This window comes from Cimex lectularius, unplaced genomic scaffold, assembly GCF_000648675.2.
Source record: "Cimex lectularius strain Harlan isolate CLEC.00 unplaced genomic scaffold, Clec_2.1 scaffold5, whole genome shotgun sequence".
Lineage (NCBI taxonomy): Eukaryota > Metazoa > Arthropoda > Insecta > Hemiptera > Cimicidae > Cimex > Cimex lectularius.
In genome coordinates, this window is record NW_019392993.1 from 498,956 (window position 1) to 516,893 (window position 17,938).

General features: G+C 38.3%; 1 protein-coding gene across 3 annotated transcripts in view; it reads right to left on the reverse strand.

The window, feature by feature from the left end:
* LOC106663517 (proton-coupled amino acid transporter-like protein CG1139) overlaps positions 1-17,938 on the reverse strand; it is a 31,318-nt gene that overhangs the window by 11,309 nt on the left and 2,071 nt on the right. The window contains exons 2-8 of one of the 3 annotated variants that reach the window (XM_014388399.2): positions 11,287-11,437; positions 1,810-1,908; positions 1,604-1,754; positions 1,394-1,518; positions 1,158-1,242; positions 832-1,104; positions 288-466 (exon numbers count right to left, since the gene is read on the reverse strand). In XM_014388399.2, coding sequence (XP_014243885.1) covers positions 288-466; positions 832-1,104; positions 1,158-1,242; positions 1,394-1,518; positions 1,604-1,754; positions 1,810-1,908; positions 11,287-11,348 — 974 coding nt within the window. In that variant the 5' untranslated portion in view covers positions 11,349-11,437. Of the gene's footprint in view, positions 1-287; positions 467-831; positions 1,105-1,157; positions 1,243-1,393; positions 1,519-1,603; positions 1,755-1,809; positions 1,909-9,888; positions 9,945-9,987; positions 10,055-11,286; positions 11,438-17,938 lie in introns of those variants that run through there. The other 2 variants (XM_014388401.2, XM_024229665.1) reach the window with 2 other exon arrangements.

Sequence of the window (17,938 nt, forward strand, 5' to 3'; positions counted from 1 at the left end):
AAGATAACAGTAAAGAGTAAAACAATGAAAAATCTTGTCCAGACATATTTTTCATTAATATAAATCTTTATATTATTTATTGTTATTGTGAGATTAAGAACTAAGTGGTTATATCCAGCTGCGGGATCCAATGCCCCAGAAGTAAAATTTTAATAAAATTAAAGTTATAAAACCTCTTAATTAATTTAGTGTAATAAAAACACATCGAACGGAAGCGGAAAAAAAGATGAATTATTCAGTGAAAGACCAAGAAAGGGGAACCCTACTTAGACTCTTGGTCTACTTACAAATCATGTTGAGGTAGGTTGAGTGTGACAGAGGCTTTCGCCTCCTCGCCGAAGTTGAGGTAGCCCAAGAGTCCGAAGAGGCAGTAGAGCAGCCCGGAGAGAAAGGCGTTCATGTTGAGCACGCCGAAAGTCGAAGAGATGTTTTTCGGCTTGAGCATCTCGCTTTGGAGAGGTAGCACCTGAAATAAATCTCTTAAGATTTTCATATTCAGATTCACGGGGTTTCAATCTTTTGTAAAAAGATAGTTCCTACTCACAGTTGTTTTTAATGATCTGGATTTCGAGCTTATCATCATCAGTTTGAAGAAGTTTCTACAACCACGTCTCTCGATATCGATTGTAAGACTCCTTCCTACAGACGTGGTTGTAGAACTCCTTCAAACTGATGATGAGCTGTAAGCTCGAAATCCGGATCGCGAAAACAACTTACCACCAGACCGCGTCTCACGATTTCTGAATAATTACTGCAAGTAGGTAGTAGGTACTACTTTTGCAAAGACACCATTTCTACCATTCATAATTTCTATTTACGGGGTTTACCCACCAGGCTGAGGCACCCGCTGGCAAAGAAGACTGCACCGAAGAATTGCGGTAAATGGGCGACTGAGCCGAACATCCTCGCCTGCGAGAGAGCGGCCATGTCCCTCGTCGAATAGTACATGACGGCGACGACGCTGCAAAGTAGTACTATGTTGCCGAACGTGGATATGAAAGCGAGCCTCTTCAAACTGATTACCATACTCATCGCCAAGATCGGGATGGCCAGAAATAGTGTGTAGAACCTTATTGTGTGCTCGCCGATATACGGATCCATAGCCTGCCAATAGACCGAATCAGTAAGGGCTTTAAATGAGTCTACCATATACCTACTGCTTTGACATTTGACGATATGAATATAATATAGACACAGACGCTGCCCAGTTGAGTCCCGATAAGAAGTATGTTAGTTGTGGATCTACAAATAAATTTTTTCTTATAGTAGCAAACTAAACAGAATTAATTTTACACAAGATATGTCAACCATCGCTTTATAACACCTCTTGATGACATGAAACGATTTACATTATATTACGCGTATGAAAATCCTTAAACAAATATAAACTGACATGAAAAATGGCCCTACGGGCCTCACTATTTCGGGTCCTTCTTTGAAGGCGGCTTCTAGGGTGCTTTGGTAGGTGAGGACGGCGTTGTTTTTCTTTCTGTTACCCAATTCCCTCGAGCAGATCGCCTGGAACGTAAATAAAATAAAGTTCACTGGTGCGGAAACGCCTAGGCTGTGGTTTAAGGATCACTCTGTACAAGTTACAACTAACCAGAAGCACGGAACAGTAGTTGACTAAGTAGGTGATGGCAATGATACCGAGGATGCCTCCGAGGTAACCGGATTGGTTAAAGGCGAACGGGAGGGCCAGGATACCAGTTCCGACGGTTCCTCTGAACATGTGCACCAAAGCTTCCCAGTACCTGAACATTTCGACATTGTAGATTGACTGGACGGTTTAATGTCACAATTTCTTACGATGTTTTTGGCCTGAAATCATCCTGGGCCTTGTTTTCTTTTTCCGCCACTTGCTGGAGTCCACCATTCGAGTTCAGAGCTATGGTAAACGGGCCATCCCTGTTTGAACAAATAAATTAGAACTTTAAATTTTCTGATTCAGTTGTTGTTTCTCTCTCGTGGTGTCATCCGATTGTGGATTGTGCGAACCTGTTTGTAATCAGGTAAATAAAGTTTTAATAACTAGTTCCATTTCGAAAAGACCCCAAAAATTCTGAGCTTTCACAAAAGCAAAAACGATTAGAGACTCTATACAAGCTGAAAAATAACGTGTACAAGCCATCTGACTCAGGCCCATTTATTATATTTATAGAAAGTGTCGATAATAGCGCTGGAAACATCCACCCTATGGTTTTGGGTAAAATGATTTGGCAATTGCATAAAGACATTACAAGTAATACCGTACACATACCTTCTTCGGGCCGAAACAGGATAAAAATTGAAACAAAAACACACGCATCGGCTAACTCGTTAATCAACCCGGACGTTTTCAAACAAAAAAAAAAATTACATTGTTACATCCCTTCGTTCTTCAATAATAAAATGGGTGTCATTCGAAACGTTTCAACGGATTTAAGCGAAGAAGAAATCCTTGAGAACATCTCCCCTTCTACTCGCGTTAAGAATATCCGCAGACTTACTAAGCGGGTGGTAGAAGAAGGTGGCTATACCAAAACCTTTGCGTTAGGTATATATATTATGCAGGGTGGACGACCAAGACCCGAGGGGTTAAAAGCCTAGGTAGGCCCGTACCCCATCCCTAAAAGGTCCGGGACTTGGTCGGCTCACGAGTCCTGCATAAACCTCTTGGACCTGTTTACAAACCCCAAGATTTTGGACCATTTTATCTTGGGGAGTGATTTGTCAATGTCCTCTCCTTCAAAAGTTTCAAATCTATCCCTGGCATACCTATCACATTCTGCGAGGTAGTGTCGAGCCGTTTCTTCTTTTATTTCACAGAAGCGGCAAAAGGGGTCTGGTAGAATACCCATTATGAAGAGGTGTCTTCTCAAGGGGCAATGGCCCGTTAGGATACCTATCAGCCTCCTAATTCCCCTCCTTGAGTTAGAGAATAACCATTTCGCTTCTTTTGGTTTGATTTCCTTCAGAAACTCCTTCGATTGCCTATGTCCGGGGGACAGATTCCATTCTTTAAGGAATTGTTTCATGCCCCAGCAATTAATACTCTCTTTCGCTGTGCTTATAGAGTGGGGTAATACCGGTTGTGGCCCGACAAACGCGGTATTTGAGCCTTCTTTGGCCAGGCTGTCCGCCTCTTCATTGCCATAGTGTCCCTTATGAGCTGGTATCCATATGAGGGTTACCCTATTCTCGTCCCTGGTAGTAATCCTGTTAATAAATTCAACGGTTTCCTCCACCAGCCTAGATGTTGATAACTCTTTTTGTAATGACTTAAGACTGGCCTGACTGTCTGAAAAGATTCTTATATCTTTTCCCTTAATCTTGTTATCCATGAGTGTTCTGCAACAAACATTGATGGCCCAGACCTCCGCCTGAAAGACCGAGGTGTTATTACCAAGAGGGGAGGAGATACTGATCCCTAATTTAGGTATGTGTATTCCAGCACCGCTTCCCTTATCCTTAATGATTGAGCCATCGGTGAAGCAGTCTAGGCTACGATGGTTCTCATCCGCACTATAGTTATAATCACAGGGAGTAATTACCTGAAAGTGCTTTTTCCCTAAAGGTGTTTTAACCTTTTTATCGCTAACGCTGAGTAGTTGGTTATTAACCTTACTCAGTAAATGTAGAATTTTCGAATGACCTATGTTGTTTCCCTTATGGTTCCAGCTACCTTCACTAATTAATCTATAGCAGCTGGTTAGTGCTCTAACCTTAACCTCTATGTATAGAGGTTTAGTATTGGTTTCCGTACTTGGTACTTGCATAGTGACCTTTGACTCCCAAAGTTTGCTTGAGTTTGTAAATATTTATGGCATGCGTTGCAAAGTAGATCCTTATGTTGCCCCAGTTAGGCAATGTTTTAATTGCCTTCGCTTAAATCATCTGAAAGACCAATGTAGAGGGAAGAGTAAATGCATGAATTGTTCTCAAGAACATCCAAGTGAAAATTGCTCCAATACCGCAAAATACTTGCACTGTGCGGGCAATGGTAGGGCTAATGACCGAAAATGTCCCAAATTTATCCAATTATTAGAAGAAAAGAAATCAAAAACTTTAGCCAACACTATGTACCCTAAAATAGTTATCTCTAATAGATTTAACTTATCGGAAAACCAAGAAGACTTTCCCGAACCGGCTGAATACATGCCGGCAAAAAAACTTAACCTACGTAAACATCTTAGCCTAACAAATAAGAAATCTTGATCGTCCTTTCATGGTAGGCACTCGGCCACCCCTCCAGATCATGTAGAAGAGGAATCAGATAATTTTGATCCTTATACCCAAAACCTCTCAAAAAAGAAACGAAGGTATTTCCCTTCTCCTGATTCTATGGGCAAATCGATCTCAACTCCAATTAGCGCCAATCCGGATTCTCGTTTAGACTTCAACGCCCCGGAATTTAATGTTATGGTGAACAATCTCAGTTCATTGATTGAAGAATCTAGAGGCGAATCGTCAGATGTTGTTTCGAAATCCTTTCCCGCTTTGATCAACGGGGTCTCCGCGTTTTTGCAACAATTAAAAGTTGCTTTGTCGATCAATTTTTAGATCTTTACTGTAAGATCTATATTAACCCATATTTATACTTAGTATACTCATGGAAAAAAATAAACTAACTTTTTTTGCAATGGAATGCTCACTCGATCCAACATAAGAAAGAAAACTTGGAAAAACTTTTGCACAAATTGGACATTGACTTAGCCTTCTTGTCAGAAACATGGTTAGACTGGAAAACTCTCTGTAAACTTTGCAATTACCATTTTCTTAAGTTAGACAGAGAGGTTCTTTGGTATCATGTGTTCAAAAAACCTACGAACGCATTTTAAAAACACGTCTAGAGTGGTGGGATGAACGAAATGGTAAATTCCCTATGTCCCAGTACGGGTTCCGGAAAAACAAATCAGTAACCGATGAGCAATTATCGCTGATCTCAGATGTTCAATTGGCTCTCGCCAACAATAAGTCGGTGTTGGCAGTTTTCTTGGATGTGAGCAGAGCTTGCAACAATGTAAATATTTTTCAACTTGGTTCTAAGCTGCATAAAATGGGTTTGCCCAAAAAGTTCATCAGAAACATCACAAGTTTAATCACTGATAGGAAGCTCTATTTCGAAATTAATGACATCTTGATAGTCCTATAATGGCCGTCCACAGGGTGGAATTCTTAGTCCCATCCTATATGCTTTGTACGTTTCTGATCTACCTTCTATTTTGCCGGACTGGATACGAATCATACAATACGCGGACGACATTTATCTCTATGCCATTGAAGATTTTTAGAATTGCGCAAGAACAAACTTGCGGAGTTTAATCCGAATTTTGACAAATGGCTCGAAGGGAACGGTCTGACGATATCGGACTCTAAATCTGTTATATGCCCGTTTACCCGTAAAAGAAAAATAGACTTACCGAATGAAATTATATGGCCATTCACAAATTCCCTGTCAAAAGACACGTTAGGTTTTTAGGTCTAAACATTGACCGCAAACTCACGTGGACGACACACATTAATCTTGTCTTAGCTAAATGCGAACTGTATAATATTCTTTGTAGCCTTACTGGCGCCAGATGGGGGGGGGGCAGATCCACAAACTGGCCTACTATTTTATAAATCAACCATTAGATCCGTTGTCGACTTCGGCTTATTATTTTACGGCCAAGCCTCCAATTCCCATTAAACAAAATACAGATGTTCTGAAACAAGTGTTACAGACGAATCCTCGGAGCTCTTCCAAGTACCCCAATCATATCGCTTTCCGTTGAATCTTCAGAACCCCCTCTGCACTTAAGAATCGAAAAATTAGCAATTAATAAAATCATAAACAATTTTTATTCCGACAGCCTCATTTTGCCTAAGATCACAGCTTTGGTTGAGGTAGTCTTAACAGAACATTTCTAGTTGAAAAAAAATGCTTCCTATAGTTTCAGCCTTTTTAACGGTCATTACTGAGATACGTTCAATGTATTCTCACGAGCACTCCCCTATTCTTCAGTTAGGTTACTGCAAAGTCCTACACATTCCACATAAATTTTATTTTGAAGACCATTCAGACTGTCATTCTCCAGCAGTGAATGTAATGTTTCTGGAAGACGTGAATCGGCTGTTCCCTGGATATCATCTCGTCTTTACTGACGGGTCGGTGCTTGGAGGAAATGTAGGGTGTGTTTTGTTTGACCCTTCTCTCAATGTTTCAAAAAGCTATCGGTTGCCTGATGCGGTCTCTACCTTCACTGCTGCGTTATTTGCCTTGATTAGAGCCCTTGATTATCTGACGACGCTAGATGACACCAAATTTTGCATTATAACAGACAACAAAAGTGTCACCGCCCAAATAGAAAACTTCCACCCAAACTCCAAATGCGATTATGTAATAACGGAAGTAATAGGCAAGGCGTTTAACTTCAAATCAAAAAATAAAACTGTGGTCTTTTGCTGGATTGGCATTGCGGTATAAAGAGCAACGAAATCGTGGACTTGTTAGCTAAACGAGCAACAAAGGACGGGGATTTTATGGACATCAAATTGCCAAAGTCTGACATCAAACGTTCCCTGAGTAATAAATGGGTAAAAGCCTGAAGCATTTGGTACAACGTGGTTCAATAAGGTCATTTTATCGATCATTGTTCCCGGAAATAAATATCGCTTCATGGTTTTCGACAGAGTACGGAAGCAAAAAACTTTTTTCTGCTCAATACGCTTAAGAACAAATCACGGCATTTGTGGATCTTACCTGCATCGAATTGGTCTTAGGCCGTCGCCAAATTGCTACACATGTGATGAGCCAGAGAACATGAGGCACATTGTCTTTTTCTGTCTTGAATAAGAGACAGAAAGAGAGAACCTTTTAAGACCAGCGGAGGGAGGTGATCAAGCCGTTCAGCTATGAAACATTGTTAGCATCAGACAGTGGTGGACAAACTTATTTTTGAGTTCTTGCAAGATAGCGGAGTAGATATATAGACTATTCAAAAATAATCAATGTCCGGGAGGCCTGCACGCGCGGCCGTCGGGTGGAGGAGTGGAGTGCTCAGGGCGCCTTTTGCCTCGGGTTGCGGGGAGGATGTGGACTTTTCCACAGCGCTGTAAAGCGATGTAAGTGGTTTTTATCTACATCCTCCCAATGCACCCGTAAGAGAGGGCGGAGTTCCCAAATGTAGAATAAAGGGGGGGCGCTCTAGGTCTTTTACCGGGGGTGGCTTTGGTCGGCTCGCGCGGGTTGGGCGGGTGGTGTCGCTGGCAACACGGGACACTGGCCGTATGCATCCAAGCAAAGAAAGAAAGAAAAAAAATTCTGATTGTTTCCCGATCAGAGAAGAACACGATATCGATTAAGCGCAATATATAATGTTTGAAAAATATAAGAATTCATTTGATACCGCTGGTTAATTACAGTAATCCCTTAACATTCGTGGGTGTTTTGTTCCAGAAAACTGCAGTTGATGTTGGGACTATTCCTATGCTATAAGTAGGGTTACGTCCATGATGCCAAAAATTGAGATACAATTCAGAACTTTTACTCAAAATAAATTCAATAGAAGACATAACCGTGTTTGTACATGTTATTTGGTTTACTTGGTTGTAATTTTGTTGTAAAAGAAAAGAAATAACTTGTAATTGTTTTGGTAATTCTTTAATAATTTCCATATAAGGATTTGAAGCGGCTTCGACATCCCTTTTAAACTTAAAACTTCGATTTCAAGATCCATCCACCAAGAAGTTGGTCCCTCAAGGATAAAATTCCCCTGAGCTGTTTTGAAGAAAAGCTTTGGCCTGCATAAAAAATATTAAATGAAAGAAAAAAATTAAATAAACACGTGCCAAAAGACTTCCTCGCGTTCGTTTTCCCGGCTCTCATCTTCGCATTCAACTTCCTCAGATTCTTTAGTCTCATCTTCTTTTTGTTGCAACAGGCCATCAAATCCTTCACCTTCACTCTGATGCGCTAGCCGAACGATTTCTTCTTCCTCATCTTGCACTTCTTTTCGACGACCTGTGGCCATATCTTTCTCCACCAAGCGTTGATTGAGCTAGGCTTCAATTGCGGCCAAGATGCATCGATGTTTGCAATGCAATCGGCAATGTTAAATTTCTTCCAGCAACTCTTTACTATTTCATCTGAATTACAATCAACCGAATTTAAAATTCGCTTGACATTGTGTTTAGTGTAATAAGCCTTAAAAGTTTCGATACGAAAATAAAATTGTTTATGCGACTGTTTATTTTCCGCGAATAAAGGAATCGTACCTCCAGAAAATGTTTAATTTTTCCACATTTTATCATACGTGAACAGTGAAAATCGTAAATGTCAAAACCGCGAGTGTTAAGGGATTAATGTATAACCAAAATTTTTCTGATTTTGAAAAGATCAACAAGGGAGTTCCGCAAGGATCTATATTGGGTCCTATAATCTACCTAATTTTCACAAATTATCTCCATTTAAATTTTCCAAGGATACACTTGACTGATTTTGCAGACGATAACACCACATCAGTTCCTGATAAATCTCTAGAACACTTATATTGCAAATAAAAATAAGTTTAAATGATCTCAAAAAATGGTGAAAAATGGATCGTGCCTCAATAAAAATAAAACTCAAATCTTTACACAAAGCCTAAGGGGCAAATCCTGATTTATTTGGCACAAAATGGATCCTAAACTAAACTGCCCATTATACATTGTTATACATTGAGTTATCAACACCATAAAAGCATATTATGCTTGCTTTCAAACTTACTTCTCTTACTCCATATTGGTGTGGGGACCTGCTCCATCAGCAAGAAAGGTTTTTGCTACCAAACGAAAAGCAATCAGGATTATTTTAAAGTTAAAATATAAAGACGACTGCAGGCAAGCTTTCATTGATTTACAAATTTTGACTATCCCCTGAATTTATATTCTAAAGTACATGCATTATTAATAAGTTTTAATCATTTTCAATTTTAAGTTTTACTAATTTAAACTACCTAACATTAAAAACTTGTCACCACTTGTAACATACTGAAAGTCGCACAAAATGGTATGAAATATTGGTTGATGAAATGTTCTAATGATGTACCTTACAAATTAAAAGATTTAGATAAAAACAAGCTACGGGAAGTAATTTAACATAGTGGTTACCTCATAACAACAAAGTAAGCAAAGTTAAATTGAGAAATTGAATAGTTAAAGTCAGGGGAAAAGTTGTACCATAAAACCAAGACAATGAGAGACCGGTGATACAGATAATTAAAATGAGTGGAATGTTTTGAATGTGGACTAATATTTAAATTATAAGTGTACAATTTTATCAATATCTTTTTTTAATTAGATTTTTCATCAAATCATCTCAGATGTTATTATTTTAGACATTTTGTTTAATTTGTGCCGTTTGTACTGAAGCAAAATATCACATATTTATAACGACTTTAAGCGCTAGTTAAAAAGGTAAACAGACTTGTTAAATAGGTAATTATTGCGAGATGTTAAACACTCAGAGAGGATGTTATTACTTTCCCCAGTGTGAAAAAAAAGCTTTCGCGTTTAACTTTATCATTAGCCAACCATATGGAAATAGGTTCAATTATCGTCTTAGTTTCTTCTTCAGTGAGTCAACTGAGCCATTATTTCTTCACCGCGTAATTATAACTTAATTTGGCTTACATATTCAGACAAATCTGACGTCCAAACGTCAATGAAAAATTCTTGTATAGTGAACAATCCGTACCACAATAGACATATGTGTAGAATAGGGTTATATTAATAATTATTTAAATTCTTTATTTTTTTGTTCAATTTGGTGTCAAATATTTTAAATCTGGGTTGTTGGTTATTTCTCGAACTATAGGTGTAAATGACCAACAACCGTATATTATCAATTGTGTGTAAAATTAGATAAATAAATAAAGAATTTCTTACAAACAACGAAACGGTAGCCTGTTACGATACATCAGTCCTACTTCAAAAAGCCACAATTTTATTTGAAAAAAAAAACCAAAAAAAAAACAAAAAACTTACCCGACATGTTGTTTCGACATGGAAATTGTAGTTTCGACAGTGCATTTCCTATACCTACGACTTATGTATTTCTCCCACTAAGTAAAAATCCTTGAGGACTTTTATCGCTTCAAAAGCTACTAAAAATTTTACTTAGACTTTTTTTTTACGATCTATTTAAATAAATTAAGTAATGTGTAAACCAACAGCGCTGGGGATAAAATTTAAGTATAATATTAATTATTTTTAAAAGAAAAATCACTACGATAAATAAGGATAATCAATAAATCATGTATATACCACGAAAAAATAATCTTTATATAAATTAAGCTACATATTAAATTTTGCCAAATTGTGATGAATGGAAGTCCTTTCTGTTTATTCCTTAACCTCTTCGAACTATCTTTTAACTTCGATTTTGAACTTTTTTAAAGTAAAACTGAAAATTTAAAGCAGCATTTGTGTGGGACGTCACAAAAGGAGCATGAGTGTATTTAGGGAAAACAATATCCAACTCGGTCAAATTCTTCCATGACGAGCATATGGGTAGGGGAAAAAACGTAAAACCCGTAATTGTTAGTAAACATTCAATAATATAACACACAGTCAAAACACAATAAAACAAAAAAGACGGTGTCAAAGGTAATAAACGACTGGGACAAAAAAAATAAAAACATGACCCTTTCACTCTTCCAGATTTTACTAGCGTTTCAAAGGAACTACTAGGCTGTGCCAAAAAAACACACAGCTCAACCACTAGCAAAAAGAGATACATTCTTCTTAATTAAATGCTTAAGAAAACTAATTTCGTGATTTTAATTTATAATAAATTTAGTGTGAAATATTATTTGTCTTTTCTAAGTTTTAATGTTTTATGTTTGAGCACAAATTTTTTAATTTATGTATCAGTTTTTTAAGTTTTATTTAACCTTTATCACTGTTTGATCCCTGTTTTTTCCTTTCCAGCGGGCAGACATACAACGCGAATTGTCATTATGTTCGGTTGAGTAATGTTTTATGTACACAGACATAACGAAAAGAGACTTACTCTTAAAAGTAAATTTTTTAAAATTTAGTTTTAAATTATGAAAATTTTACGCTTGTTTACGATTGGTGCTTGGAAAATTCTGAGATTAAGAGATTCTTATTCAAAAGAATCATGCGTATTAATAATAACAACTTTTCAGTTTTTCTGAAATAACAATTTTCCAACTTACTAAACAGTTACTACAGTACCTAGTAATTTTTGTAATGATCCTTTAATGAAATTTAAATTTTTCCAAAAAAACAAAAAAACACATGGCTTTAAAAGCGACTTACTGTGAGATTTGAGTGATGTGGTTCAGGGCCTGTTGCGTTTCAATTTCCATTCCAAATTCCATGGTTCTCGTCTATTAGTCGCATTTTTGGTGTATTCTTTATTTTCAAGATGTGCAGGAGCTGTTTCGCTCTATTTTGATGATCAGAATGCCTAAATTTGAAAAGAAAATCTTTTGTTAAAACCCAAACCTGTAACTTATTCCAACTTATTGTTCAATATACGCTAGTAAATTAAACTGTTTAAAAAGAAAACAAATTTGACAAAAAATCTGTACTGTTAACTTTTGTTTTGTAAGGTGAATAAACTCATTTACTTCACAAGTTTCAACGAATTCCATGAAGACCGGAACGGGAAAGGACATTCATTGAATATATACATATGTGTCAGGGAAAGCTTGCAATCCACGAATTAAATTTTTTTCTTAATTTTTATATTTGTTAAATGTTCAATCCTTTATTTTTTTGCTATGTTATGTAATCACACAAAACACAACACAAACATACACTCACAAATCCTATTTGAGAGTTTTTTCCACTTTAATACTTTCTACAACTGATATTTGGTGATCAGAAATAACGATAGACACAAGATACTCCAATTCTAGATTTTTTGTCTCCCAGATTATTTCAAAATAAAATATTTTTTGTTATGTGGTTTAAGTAAAGGTTAAAACAAGATCTTGAACCATTAAATTAAAAAAATAAAATAAATAGAGTGATTCCATTAATAATAGTATATAGCATTATGACATTGTCATAAAAAGGAATAGAGGTTGTTATAATAAAAATTGTTGGTATTGAAAACCTGGTAACCACTTGAAAATATTGGTATACCCAATCCTCGCAAAAACTATCCACTCAACTTAACCTAGTGTGCAATTAATTTTCAATTGTGAATCACAGTCTTGTCAAAATTTGCAGATCTAGGTCGGAGTTGTTTTTCTGCCGCTCCGGACACTGCTAGTCTCTTATTTTCCAATTACGGAAGATTGTTGACCCTTCGAACTAAAGAAATATTTGAACACTGAATTGAAGCTTTACCAGCTCAAACGAAACCATGGATCTTGACGACATAAACCATGACTCGTGTCTGCAGACTTCAACAATGAATGTTCGCCTCTGCCAATTGTTTTGAGCCATAGCCAATTTAAAATTCAATTTTTTCGCAAGATCTTTATGAATCTAAATCATTACAAAGTCCATTTGAATCTCCATTGGATTCAGTTAAAATCTGAAGGCAATCAACACATAAGGCAGAATATTCTAATAATTTTTATTTTTGAGGCAATTGACATGTGTATTTGCGATTATAATTAAAAATCAGGCTTTTAGAAATTTATCTTATATAAAATTTATCTAACACAGTCAACCAATAGTGTATTTGCGATTATAATTAAAAATCAAGCTTTTAGAAAATTATCCTTTATAAAATTTATCTATCACAGTAATATAAAACTGTATTTGTGATTATAATTAAAAATCAGTCTTTTAGAAAATTGTTCAATATAAAATTTATCTATCACAGTCATACAATAGATATTTGCGATTATAATTACAAATCAGGTTTTTAGAAAATTGTCCTACATAAAATGTTGGAGGAGCCGCCGAACACTCGATTAGTATGTCTCGATAGGCGGCGCGACAGTCAGTTCAGTGATTCAGTCCACTCTTGTACATGTGCTGTTGTAATAAATATCTTTCGTTCTCAACTGTGTTTTAATAGGTTATGGGCCCAACACGCTTCCACTGTTTTAATAGGTTATAGGCATGAACAGCAGGATCTCTACAAAAATCGACCAGTTGTCGAAGGACAACTTCGACACATGGTGCATCCAAATGCAGGCCATTTTAATCAAAAATGACGCGTGGGGATTCGTGAACATTACAAAACCGGAACCGAAGAAGATGGACCACGACCACGTGGAATACCAAAAGTGGCTTGAAGCAGATCAAAGGGCAGGTCAGATATCATTTTAAGTATTTCACACCCGGAATTAAAACAGATAAAGGGCTGCAAAACCTCACGAGAAACGTGGCTGAAACTCGAGCAGATCTACCTTTCAAAAGGCCCCGCGAGAAGAGCCAACCTACTAAAACGAACCGAAGAGACCGACGTCCGCGAGCATTTGAACGAATTTTTCTACACTGCCGATATGGAGATATGGACATATATATTAAACCCGATTTATTGGCCATAGTATTACTTTACAGCCTCCCGAAGCTTCGAAAACTTCAGACGCGCTATCGAAACACGTGACGATTTACCTACTTCGGAAACCCTTAAAATAAAGATTCTAGAAGAAAACGATTCTCGAAGAACCCACCTAAACAATTATTCCGAGAATGCGATGCTCTCAACAAAGAACAGCTGGCATAATCGAACTCCCACGTACCAAAACGTCATGAAAATTATAGGTACGACCGACGTGAGTCTGGAAAATTTAGATTCCAATGCCATAGAGACCGGAAATACGGTCATAAAGCAAATGAATGTCGCTCGAAAAGAGAACCGGCCAAGAAAGCTGAAAATGTAGCATTATGCGCATTGAACATTTCCGCGAATAGCTCCCTGAAAACCTTTTGGTGCCTCGACAGTGATGCTACGTCCCACATGGTGAAAGACTCAACAAATTTTCAGAAACTGGAATATCCTGTAGACAAGGAACTGAATTTAGCGAACAACGACACCACTAAAATCGAGTCATCTGGAACAGCTTCCTTTGCCACCAGTCTTCGGAAATTTGGAGAACATTACTCTAAATGACACTTAACTTGCGTCCCTGACTTGCGTACAAATCTAATTTCCGTCGCCAAAATAACTGAAAAAGGATATAAATTCTTGTGTACACAAAATCAGGCGTTTGTTTATAAAAAACGTAAAGATGTAAAATTGATTAACGATCGTGTGGAAGATTTGTATTTTACGCGTGAAACCGAGAACTCAAGTTACGCTGCAAGACCGAACAATGACTTGAAATTATGGCATGAGAGGTACGGACATCTAAACGAGAGGGACCTAAAGGAAATGATACTGGCAAAGTCCATACCCTACGGATATATTTTCAAGGACAAATTACCCGTCTGTGAAGGGTGCCTGAAAGGAAAAATGACGGCGTTCCGTACCCGAAGAATTCTAACCGCGTAACAGAAATACTGGAAATCGTTCACACCGACATTTGTGGTCTTATAAGTACTCTATCGAACGGTAAGACAGGCAATCGACATTAGGTTCCCACTGCATTCCCAGAACCTTCACGGCAGAATCCTCCAGGTTGGACAGTGGGACAGATGGCACAGAGGGGTGAGTTGCGACATCACCGAGCAGATGAGGGGAGTTACTGCACCACTGCTTTAAAGCAAAACCTCCTTTTTGCAACAGAATTGTCAATTCGTGCTGGAGCAAACGAGCTTCTTCGATTGTATTCGCTCCCGTCAATATATCATCGACACACGTGTTCCTTAATAACGCTTTAGACGCCAAGGGGAATCCCTCGCCTTCATCTTTTATTAACTGCGTTAATACCCGGAGAGCTATGAAAGGCGCACAGGACAAGCCAAACGACAAACGGTGAAACTCATATTCTTGAACGGCTTCAGCGGGATCGAACCTATAGAACAGATGTTGAAATCTCCGATCCTCGTCTGCGATTATAATCTGCAGATACATCTGGATAATATCCGATGTTATAGCATATTTATGGAAGTTATGTAATCCGTTATAATAAAAGTCCAAAAAAAAAACTTTATTTATAATAACGAATACAATTTTATACAACAAGTATACCGGCCAACAACTAGCATAACACTGCGTCTAGCATAAGACTAAGAGTAAGACTTAATAGAAGACTAACGGAAGACTGTCGGCCCTAGCGCCTGAGCCCTATTTATATGGAAGTGAAGTTTGCTGACTCAGATGCTGTGGATTCTGGAAGACGCTACCATAACTTGGATCCTAAACGACAGCAAAATGTCCTTTATTTCTCTTTGCAGTTTTGGTCCTATCAGTAATAGGTCGTTTAGCGAGCCGGACGGTGTCGCATGGGAAGCGTCGAAGACTACACGCAATTTTGTCGTTGAGCCAACCTTTGACACAGTATGATGGGGAAGGAAATAAAGTCCCTCTCGGCAAGCAACAGTCATAAAACCCTGTTTCAAGTAGTCTTGGAACATTCGATCGTTCTCAGCCTTCAAATCGCCATCACGTAAGAAACGTAATTCCAACTTATGAAATCTGTTAAGTGCACCCAATTTGGAGTCTCTCAGGCTAACAGGATTCGACCGGAAAGGTAAACTGACGACGTATCTGCCGTCTTCCTGTCGCGAGTGTGTGCTGTTAAAATGCTCCTCACATCGGGCGTCCATCGAGTCATCTCTGGGCACATCAGCGACTTCTTTGACGCTCCAAAACCGGGACATCAACGCCTGCATCTCATCATTTTCAGACCGGGCGGTTACAAGTAACGAAGTCTGGTTTAGGTTATATGGAACGTCGATCCGACCTAGCAGAACCCAGCCGAATACCGTTTTAAGTCCGCTCGGGAGCCCATCTGCTAGCCTTCTTACTTCTCCCAAAAGAACGTCGGCAAAGAGATCCGCTCCCAAAAGAGAGATTCCAAGGGACTTGACGCCTACGTCATTCGATAAATGGAGCAAGGTATGGTGTCGGCCATTGCATCGTCGGCAAGTACGCTGGGTGGGGCAAATGCGGCAGGAATGACCAGAGGACAGGCCATTGAAGCAACGGTTCAATGATTTAATCCGATCCCATCTCTCCTTCGGTTTCCACGAACGTAAAACTGAACAGTCAAAAATCCTATGATTGTTCCGGCAGATTGGACATCGTGGTTGGTCAGGAGGGGCGTTCGTTGACATAAATACGTGGTTTGTTAATTTTGAGTGTTTAACTTCTGCTCCTGAGGTCACGTGGGAACTTGATGCCAGCGCGTTCGACTGAAGATTTAACATTTGCTTGTGAATGAAATCATTAAAGTCAGAAAATGTTGGTGGTTCCTGTCTTCCACCAAGCTCGTTTTCAAACCTTTCTCTTGTTTTGGAGTCCAGGAGACGCAAGGCGAACGTATAAAGTATGAAACCGTCCTTATCAGGAAGGTTCATTTTCCGGAAGGCATTGCAATTCTCCAAAACGACCGCAGAGAAGTTTTCCAATGTCGTGCAGATGAGTTTCGACATAAACTTAAAGTTGAAGAGCTGTGTCAGATGATTCATTGCTCTTATACGGCCATTATCGTATCTTTGTATAAGGGCTTGCCAGGCCTGACCGTAATTGGATTCCCAGATGTCGACAGCAGTAATGACCTGCGACGCAGAACTCTCAGACAGGAATTTAAGTAATGGAATTTTTGCACCTCCTTTAAATCCTCATTTCTATGTATCAATGATATATAAGTGTCCCTGAAGGAAGTCCATTTTGATAAATCTCCGTCGAAAGAGGGTAAACTTAAGCTGGGCAGCTTCAAAGTGGCGTTGTACGCTGCGGATTGAACCGAAGGCGCAACGTTCTCATTAGAAGAACTATTTTCTCGTTGTATCGAAATGGCTAATGCTTCATAATATTCCGCTTGAACGGTTGCCTTCAATTTGAAAAATTCATCAAGTGGCCTTTTCGACTTTCTCAATAATTTATTTACAGTTGAAATGGAGGCAACAAATTTTTTGAAGGCGTTATCAAGCCTGGATATACGAGCTTCGAACATAGGCAGATCGGCCGTATTCTGTTGCGAACGCCTTCCAATTTCAAGAGTTTCCTGCATTTCGGCAGATAAATCGTAAATTTCATCCTTCACACATTCAATTTCCAAATTCAGATCTTCTGAGCCTTTAGACATGTTGAAAGAAGAATATCAGATCAGGAAGATGTAAACGTAGCGAATACCTGTCAGGGAAATAATGGAGATGTGAAGTGCAGGCGTGGGAATGAAACGGAGTTAGTATATCCGGCCCGGAGGACCAGTTTTATGTTGGAAGAAGGGGTTTACCTCGATTGGGAAACAACGCTCCTTACCGTTCAGTAAAATTTTGCCGGATCTACTATTCTCCTTAACATTCCTAGACAGAATGGTTTAAAGGAAAAGATAAATAAAAATACATGCACATAAATGTGACAAAGTATATTACAAAAAATAATACGGCCTGGCCAGGGTCAAGGGAAAATAATATATATACACTTATTTCAAACCGAATCATTAAATCTCTATGAAATCATGCAAAATAATAATTTAAAAATAAACAATATTTTCTATTACATTATTAAACGGATCAACTTAAATTAAAATAATATTCTATTAACTATTCAAATAACCAACTAAAACGAAATAATATCTTCTTTAAATTATAAAAATAGTCAAATAAATAAAATAAATATTTCTTGTAAGATAAAGTAATAAACAAATCAAAAACCAAACGCTTCAGTGTTCAATGAGAACGCGTGAATGACACGAAGCCCCTTAACGGGCAAACAGTTTGATGCGAGAGGTGCCGGCCGGTAAGAAGGTAAGAAGATGTGGCGGAAAGGCGTGCGGCGATGTCGGCGTAATGTTGCGTCTTCGATGCGGCAGATCGGCGGATGAAGCGTCAACTTCCAGGGTCGGCGATCGGAGAGTGTCCGATCCAAATTTTTCTAACGATGAAGTAT